We start from the raw sequence: 9792 nt of genomic DNA, 5'->3' as shown, positions 1-9792 counted from the left end.
GCCCCTCTCCCTCTCTGTCCTTTACATTGTTCTAAAAATCCCCGCCTAGGCACTAGGTGGCTGGCCACTGCCCCGATTAATGCCTAAGCGTTTGAAAATTAAGAAATGGCGCCTACACCTGCTGAGGCGCCCGCCTAGCCCACCCAGACCCGTCTAGACACTTGCCTAGGTTGCAACTCACTTAGATAGAAAATAGATAATTTTCTTTTTGCATTTTATTGTTTCCAATAAATTGTAAGAGACTTATTGAACACTTAAATAAACACACATTATATGTTTGCTCCCCATATTTTCATTATGTTCTAAAACTTCATAATATATATGTCATTATATTTTATAGTTTATGATGAAATTATATATATTTTAAGTATAGATAGACATTTATTTACACGAAATACAATAGATTTACTTAAATCCGCTCAGTCTGCCTAAGCGCCCGCCTAGACGCTAGGTCCCAGCCCACTGCCTAGACGCTAGGTCCCAGCCCACCGTCCAACTATCGCCTAGCATCTTTTAGAACCTTAGTCCTTTATACAGTTCAGTCAAATAGACCTACAACATTCAAGTTGTGTGAAATTTTGAATTACTTTGTTTAACCATACGATCTCTTTGAAAACAGGATACCATTGTGACACAGTCGGTAAAACTATATCTATATGGTCTTTGTTCTTCCTCTTTTTTGTCAAATGATAAGAAATTTTATTAAATACGAACGCAACACACTGTATGAATGAAAATGCAACTCAACGTGCTATAGAAAAAGGTTTAAGTTCTCGGTCCGAGACTTGATGTAATAAGGAAGAAATGCAACTCAACGTCGAACTTGCATTGATGAAATTTGTGTATACATGTTGAACTTCTGATACGCACCCGTAAACACTGAACAACGAGCAAACGTTTGATCCAAATAGCAAGTCGTTTGATATGCATTCCGTTGTTGTCAAGGGCCCACCGAAACAATATACAGATTAAACAAAGAATAAGCTCATCAAAGTCACACTATTACTCCAAAGAATGAAAAAATAGTTGGAATAAAATCATGAAATAAGTGGTCTTCTATATTAGGTTTTGGTTTCCCTGATGTGACGTTGTACTCGGAGGGAAGCTGAATGGATCTCCGAACGGGTTTGAAGAGCTCGCGGGCTGCATTGGTTGAGAATATTGAGAATAATACGGGTGAGGTACCACCATCATGTTGTGCTGTTGTTGGTATTGTTGTTGTTGCTGCTGCATGATTTCTTGGTGCTGGTGTTGTTGCTGCGCCATGAGCGCCATTTGCACATTTGTCGGGGGTGCTACGCTGTTGGACATTGCAAATGGGTCGTGTACGGGCTGTTGTGTTTGTTGTTCAAATGGATTTTGCAAGCTCGTCGCGCCATAACCATACCCTGCATTCTGGAGTTGTAACTGTCTCCTGGCACCTTCATCTTCATACAAGCTATCAAGTAATAGCTTGTCAAAGCCACCAGCCTGAACCAAAACCCAAACCATGTTCATCAATACACAGAATAATAATATGAATACTAATCTATAAATGTTAGTTAATCGCAGGGGCATGTAGCTCCAGTGGTAATTGTGCATTTACCACCACACCGAAAACAAGAGTTAGAACCTCCCTTCCCCCTCTGGCCTCCTTTTTACCACACAAAAAGTGATTGAGGCCCGAAAACTCATTCGAGCTGGAATTCAGCGACGCAAACAACTGCAATTTCAAATTATGATGCATATACTTAACTACACAACCCTAGACCAAGCTAGATTTCAGATTCTTCAGTTCCGTGATTCAGAAGAAAGTGCGAAAGTGATTATGCATGCATTCCGAATCAGGCAGTCGCCAAAGTTAACACTGAAAGAAATCAAATCCCAAACTGTATAGAAGGAGTAACCAGAGCTCGTAGTATACATACCATTGCACTGGAAACGAAAGGGCAGGAAAATAAAATCTTTTTTGGAAAGCAAAGAAGACTAACCAACTTTCTGTCTACAGGCACTTGGCTGGTATGGTTGCTTGGTGTGGTTACCAGTGCTAGCTCCCAACCGGAAGTCCCAGCAAAATCATTGAAACACGCTCCAGGTTTTTGTTCACTGCCTGCAAATGTATAAATGGTTTGACTTATAAAACAGAATTCATAATGTATCAGCGAACAATCTTCAAATTCAACAATGCAGACATGTGTAAAGATATCATACAACAAAACTTACCCTGTGGAACAATGGCAAGAGCTAAGGCATTGCTTTCTTCGATTTCTGCAGCTTTTGGATTAATTTCCCTTAAACCCTAGACAATGAAAAGGAAAAGTACAACATAAATGGCAGATATCCACAAATTGACATCAGAGAAAACAGGTACCTGCCCATGTATACAATATCATACCAGCAGATCAGTGTCATCAGTTGATATCAAAGGAGGAGGTTCGACTTCCTCTTCCTTGGGTTGGGGTTCTTCCTCTGTTTTCGGCAGTGGCTCCTCAACTTTTTCATCTTGTTTTTCAGGCTCTGGAGGAGGAGTTTCTTCAGGTCTCTGAGGCTGCTCGTCTGTCACCTGGTATTCCTATTGTCGGACAAAATTATCAGAAATTTGAATAAAACACCGATAGTTCAAATGTTTAAATAAGCATGAACCTTGTATATACAGCGTGTAAACAGCAATTAGCATGCAACAAAAATGTGAAAACACTTATCTAGTACTCAAATGTTCATACTCTCATACTCATATGGATGCTATCTCACCAGTCTCCTGTTAACGGAACCTGACTGAGGCGCCTCCTTTATATACTCCTCCATTGTTGCAAGAAATGACGGTGGGGGCTGTTTAGTGTAGAGAAGAAAAGGTGTGAGAGACTATGCAATGGAATCAACTTAATTATTCTAGTAGAAAGCGAAGTGGAACCTGTCTCAATGTTGGAAACTGAAAAGTTCTAGCAAGATCCAAACCCTTGCAGTATTCATAAAAATCAGCAAGCCCTTCAGCCTGCAGCTCGGTAAAGTAAAAACAGCTTCTGAGGGGATCCTTATTAATTTAACTGCTCCAGAGAGAGAAAAACAAAGTACCATTGTATACCTGTTGGCCAGCTCTTTTGTAAATATTGAGGGCTTTAACTGCATCGTATCTTGACATATCAAAGAACTGCATGAACATGTAACTCCAGTTTTTATAATTGAAAATTGTAAAAATGGAAAGTATCATATAAACCCGATTCATTTCAGAGAAACGTAAGGGTCCAGCAGAGCCTTACCATGTCAACGAGATTTATAATTCCGTCATTGATGGCACAGTATATTTTAAAGCTCTCTTTCAATATCTACGTGGAAAGGAAACATTGTTGAAACTCAGAAGCAACTTGTAGAAATGCATATATTATATTTTCTCAAGGAACTTAGGTTATCTATTATGCATACCAGAGCCAAGGCATATTGTATGAGGTAATTGTTATAAGCTGTCCCCTCCGGCTGCAAAATAGGAGCAAATCAGAAGTTCCCGACCGAAAGATAAATGGCTCTTTCAGACTGTTTCGTCAAGGCCCCTTATTAATGCCATGGACCAACTAAAGCATTTGTCTATAAAGAACGAAGCCAGATCAGTACCTGGCAACCCATAAGGCGGAAAAGAAGTTGCTGCAGTGCAGGTAGCTGCTCCAACAGCTCATCAGCACCCAGCGTTCGTGTTCTACTATGGACCTGGTGGAGTTAATGGTATCTTTGTTATACTAAAGTTGATCATGAAGAACAATGTGAGACAACAAAATTTTAAATCATGAAAATGGCAAACACAAACCACACCTTGGTTGATCCTGGCGACGTTTTTGTCAAACGCTCTGCCTCAATGTCATATTTCAAAACTCGAAAACACTCCAGCCGTTCTTCTAAAAAGAGTGCATATGTCCTCACCCAAGCGGAGCAATCCCAAGCTGCAAGATACAAGTTGGTGTAAGAAGGGACTGTTACAACATCGGCCACATGTTACATAATATACAGTCATGGAAGGCGGAATCATTTTACCAAGGGGACTTGAGTCATCTTTAAAATTGGAAATTTGGAGAATGTGTCCTCTCTGCGAATAGTTCAAAAGCTCCTCTCTGAAGGTAGGATCACCCTCTCTCAATGTTCTATGAATAACTATCAACGTCTTTATGGCAACCTGTAGATTGTAAGTTCACTTGTTAAGTGATTTGTTAGATTTTAACAAATATTTTGCTACTGCTACTGATCATACTTTTCCTACATGCATGTCGTACCAATTATGAACGACAACAAAAACAACAATAACAAGAACAAGAAGAAGAAGAGAAGGAATAAATAAGGACATTACAATCCAACTCCGTGTCTTGGACAATCTCTTGGCCAGCGCATGAATGCAGTATGCTACATCTGCACGTGGACGTGTCACTGATGTCGCGGAGAAGATCTCTGGGCAGCAGAACAATAAAAACAAAAGTACACCAAAAAATTAATCAACTGAATTGAGTTAGCTCATTAATGTAGTAATGCAAGAACAGAATCATAAATAGCAAGTGCAAGGCCAATGAGCACAATTGCAAATCTGATGACCATTATTTTTACAGGGTGGTGCTATCGACTCACTTCTTTTTACCATTCACATGCAATCCGAAGGCCGGAAATAGCACCACCCTTTTTATAATGCAGATTCAGATCCTCATCATACAATCAAATAATAAATCCGTACGGACAAATCCACAAATGTAGGAAATCAAATGCAAGAGACAAATCAACTCACTTCGAACATGACGTTCCTTGGGAGGGTACTCTACGTGACTGGTGGCCTTCACAGTGGCAATATCCAAATCCTTGAAACAACAACAAAAAGTTCAGACATCCCCACATTTCACCAAATATCGAAAAACCAAAATGCAAGGCATCACAAAGCTCATCAAAACAAAACCCATGAATCCAAATCGGTTCTTTTTCGCACCTTGAATTCGCTGTTGACCTTGATGAGGCCAACCTTGGTAGAGTCCTTCAGAGCTCCATAGGCCTTCCTAAAGCTCTGAAAAGTACCCATAAAAATAAAACTCTCTTTTATTTATTTATTGGGTTTTTTCAAAAACACCAACACTTTTAATGTGTTGGGGTTAGAGAGATCCAATCATTGATACGAAGTCAGAGGAGGAGGAGATGGTGGTGATGAAGGTGGTGATTGTGAAAGACGACGTTCTTCTTCTTCTTCCGAAACCGAGTGGTTCCAACGACAAAAACAACCAACGACTCTCTCCTCCCCTCCAAAATGTGCGCAACTGGAAGGACTATTATTATATCGGTATTTTTGTAGTTTTATTCTCTATTTGTTATTTCTCTTTTTTTTCATGTTTGTTGTTGGAACAGATATATTGTTACGGTAGCGTGTTATATTATTTTTCTTCACATTTTGTGTTGTATCATTAATCCAAACTTTGTGGCAGTATACTTATGTTATATAAGTTGTCTTCCCATTGATCAAGGGGCTATAATGTTTGAAATTTTAATAATATAATTTACATACATTTTATTTTTCAAGTCATATAAATGTAATTTTCTTAAGAGAAGCCATGGAAGCATAGGGATGTTAGAAAGTGGGGAGAGGGTGGTGTTTTTGGTTATTTTGATTAATTTAGTACACAATATGGAGTTTTCCTCCGTTTGGAATCAGGTTCTGATTGATTACCAAATGCCAAGTACAGGCTGGTTAAGAGTGTGGAATGGGAGGACAGGCTGGATGCATAAGGTGAACCACCACCTACACCACACCACCTTAAAATCTTAGCAGAACATGAAACGAGTTCACCGCTACATGATGTTTCGGTTTAATTTTACAATGTTATATGTTTATAAGGTTGAAAAAAATATGATTTTATCATTTAATGATGCATCATGATCCTAGAGTTTGTTTGGTGCACTCTTGGTGTCATTAACATATTCATAGACGAAAGTGGGCGTACAACAAAGAATCTCTAAAGGGTTTTAAAACAAATAAACTTCGCCATTGTGAAGCACCGCCGGCACCGCCATAGGATTGGGTATAGTCTCCTCGATCAAGATGAGGTGTTCAACGTGATCATATAGGGGTCCAAACAAAACAAGTATAAAAAGAGTATTTTTGGAAGTTTAGTAAATTACTAGCTAGAGTGGTCGTGCGGTGCTGTGGGTTTTGAAACTGTATAAAACATGTGGAAAGTTTTTAATATATATATATATATATATATGATAAGGTATATTACTTATATACATGTGGAAATCTATTTACAACCCAAGTTATAATAAGAAACAATAAGAAGTGTTGAACTTGTTTAATCTAATGAGTTTGTTTCTTCACTTTGTTCCTCCTCTTTTCTTCTTCTGATATGTAGGTGTTTTCCATTTCTCTGTTACAAATTGGAAAAATAGCAGTTGAAAATTGTGAACGCACCAGGTCATGCATAGACGAAATGAATGAGATAACAAAACATATGTGTGGTTTGAGCTATGGCTTTAAACCTTAAATACTGTGTGAATCCAAGTTTTACCTAATTTTTCATAAAATGATGGGAGAGCAGCAGCTGCAGCAGTCTCAGTTATAATTTGACGGCACCTCTATGACAGTTCATATGTGGAACAAAGACTTCATAATAATAAGCATTTGACCCAAGAGTGATGCAATTGAAGTTGAAGGGATTAAATCTGCAACAATAAAACAATAATAGAGCAACCCAAAAAGTAATGAAACTCCATATTAGCCATTTTCCGTTAGTTTTATGGGACTTGTCGCCGACGATGACCAACACGGAGCGGTGCCGGTTTTTGATACCATTGCTTATTATGGTTTGGATCCTTTCTCCAGGCAATCCATAAGTCAGCTATGGTTGTGGACATGGTGGATAGTAATTTAAAGCCACATGTTGCGCTTGCTTTCCAACCGCCTAAACAATATACTTCTTTTCCCAGCCCAAGCACTCTGATATGGTCTCAAGCAATCTCAGCACCAATCCTCTCGCACTTGTACAGTTTTTACCCACCTTTTCCCTGTGAACAAAGAAAGCACAGTTCATTTAGTTGTATTTTCTTGTCAGACTGTGAATTTAGATCATTGCTCGATTGCCTTTGTTTTGTAACGTAAGCTGACAAAAGAAGTTTACTAACCTAATAAATTCAATTGGATAATACTCTCTTGTGAGACTATGTATGTGCATATAGATTCTGACAATATAATAAGTTTGATAATTGAGAGAACGTTACTCAATATTTGAGTACTAACATAAGGTGATGAAAAAGAGGCACCCCATATTTACAACAATGGCAATTGTTAGGCCATTATTGGACATAGTCTTGAAGTGGAAAGCAATGGAGTCTACTGAAGTCCTTCCACTTGGACATTTTTTCAGTCGTGACATTGAAACTGGTGGAAAGCCTAGTGGTCTGTGAATGGTCATTTGAGTACGTCTGCAACGTCTCACTATCTGGTAACGTGGAAAAACTCTCTTGCTATACTCAAAATGTTGTTTATCATTGTCTTTGGAACTCCATGATTTTTCACTTGTTAATAAAAGGGTTGGTGCATAAATTAGTTTACATACTTATATTAAGTCTGCAAACTACCATCGAGTTCCAGAGACCATGATCAAAGTCGGTGCACAAAGTAAGTTCCAATTCTGTGAATTATCATGTAAACTAAGTGTTCAAAGTTACAATTCATGCGGAAGATAACCATTAAATAAGTCAGAATTCATCATATCATCAGTTAACAGGCATTGAATCTATCTTGTGTTCTTATTAATCTCCCTATTCAGTTCAAAACCATGCTAAAGCTGCTCATTTTATTTTCTTTCCTGTTTTAAAATTAGTTTTCTCATAAGTTGAATAATGCCTTTTCCCCCCTAATTTTGTATTCCAAAAGAGATTTTTGATGAGGTGAAAACAGGCTTGCCAATCTGGAAGCAAAAATTGATGGAATCAAACGTTTCCATGAGCAAAATGTGATGAGTGTGATTGAACATGCCACTACGTACAACCTTGGGAGATTTTGTCCCAATTCAAATCATTATATGAGTGCTTTCTTCATATAATCATATTACAAATGAAACTATCCCACCGTATGCATATACTGCAATCCAAAGAAGGCCAAAAGATTGCATAATTAGAAACAAATAAAAAAGAAAGAAGATCAGAGGCTTGCTATTTAGAATCCATGATTGTGAGTCGTTGAATCTGCAAAGAAATCGACCAGGGAGAACATAATCTAGATTAGGTAACCCCTAAACATTCACATTTCGCATACAACGTGCCGTCCTGACATGCAAGATTTACACAAAATTGCAAAATTGACAAATGTTTAAGTAGAAATTGACAGTAAAACGCAAAACTTATAGCACGAAAGTGGGTTGCATGCAAACACCTTGGCGTCAGTCTACTATTAGTTTTCCAATCAAGGATGCCCATTGTTCCCTGGTCTAACTCCTCTGAGCAGCAGAATAGTTACACAAACCCAACAATCAAAGGTCTAATTTTAAGTTAAATAGAACAAACCTATAAATAATTTCAGTACTCCTTGCATTTTCAATTCGATTATTTAGTACTCCATGTATTTCAAATTAAAATCCCTAAAATCAAATTTAAGAATCCCAAGTAAACAAAAACTGACCTAATTAATTGGATATCCTGGTGAGCACTACTCAAATGTTTCATTACAATCCCCATGTTTTTCTTAATAAACAGTCATTTACACAACACCACTTGGATAGTAGAAGTAAACAAAAAATAGCCCTCAGATTAGATATCACTCTTCTAATTTTATCAAAACATTATAAAAACGCATCATGAAAGCATAAATAAATATATTATAATCTAAATTATTCTAGACCACCATATAAAAATATTATAACATTATAATGTACTAAATGATATTCCAAACCACAATGCATTCAAAGTAATAATCAATTGAACACACTAAATAAGTGGAAGCATTTATACCCCAATTCAATTTCAAGCTTAATTTTCTTGGTGGAGAATTTTGACCTGCAAAACCAAATTACATTGATCAACAAAAATGAATGAATTATAAAAAGCAAATACAATGCAGAAAAACAAGCATTTAGTTTAGCTCTGTTTATATTAGACAAAGATCCAACCTTTTTCAAAAATCACTGGGTCCACCCTTCTAACTTTTAATTAATCTACTGTAGACGAAATTAATCTGAAATTAAAACAAACATCAGTACTTAATCAACCGAAAATGTTGAACAAATACCAAATGACACAAAAATATACATCCTCAATTCCGGGATTAGGGGTGAAGCATACCTACAAAGTGTAAAAATAATAAGCAGCTATGACATTGACACTGCAAAATCCACAAACCTGAAAATTAAGCAATGTATGTGACAACCCTAAAATTTCTTTTTTATTTATTTTAATCGAGGGAATTAACAAAAATACCTAGAAACAAGGATTTTAACTTCTGTTGACCATCGTTTAGATGAACGTATCACTTATTCTTTTAGCGTATTTAAGTAATATTCGTCACTACAAACGCATAGGTGAAAGCCGTTTACGAGTCCGGATTATAACGGTATAGTTATGGACGTTTGAAGTTGGTTATTTAAAGGTAGTTAAATTAATTGAACTCCCATCTTGTGGGAATGGTAACCAATCAGTTTTTAAGGAAAATAAAAAAAGAGGGGGCCTTGGCTACCCAATCTGAGAATGAGACGAGCAATGAACAAGGAGAAAAGGGAGGAGAGTCTGACCAATCAGGATGGAGAATAGGAGGGGAAGGAGAGAAGGGGGAGAGCAATAAACCAGGGCCGGATTCCCTTAACCCGTAAC

General features: G+C 37.5%; 1 protein-coding gene across 1 annotated transcript; it reads right to left on the bottom strand.

Annotated features, from left to right (window-relative positions):
• Positions 1-805: 805 nt before the first annotated feature.
• Positions 806-5263, bottom strand: LOC126606599 (putative clathrin assembly protein At5g57200). Its single transcript, XM_050273989.1, has 15 exons — positions 4931-5263; positions 4736-4805; positions 4310-4407; positions 4000-4138; positions 3781-3908; positions 3586-3678; positions 3400-3450; positions 3237-3302; positions 3062-3127; positions 2891-2971; positions 2731-2808; positions 2375-2551; positions 2203-2278; positions 1971-2089; positions 806-1470 (listed from the first exon to the last, which is right to left on the bottom strand). The coding sequence occupies exons 1-15, from the start codon at positions 5018-5020 to the stop codon at positions 1057-1059; spliced, it is 1746 nt and encodes a 581-aa protein (XP_050129946.1). The 5' UTR covers positions 5021-5263; the 3' UTR covers positions 806-1056.
• Between the last annotated feature and the right edge of the window lie 4529 nt (positions 5264-9792).

The sequence above is a fragment of the Malus sylvestris genome, chromosome 16, assembly GCF_916048215.2.
Source record: "Malus sylvestris chromosome 16, drMalSylv7.2, whole genome shotgun sequence".
Taxonomy (NCBI): Eukaryota; Viridiplantae; Streptophyta; class Magnoliopsida; order Rosales; family Rosaceae; genus Malus; species Malus sylvestris.
The sequence above is the reverse complement of the archived record's forward strand: the minus strand, read 5'-3'. Positions and strand labels throughout refer to the sequence as shown.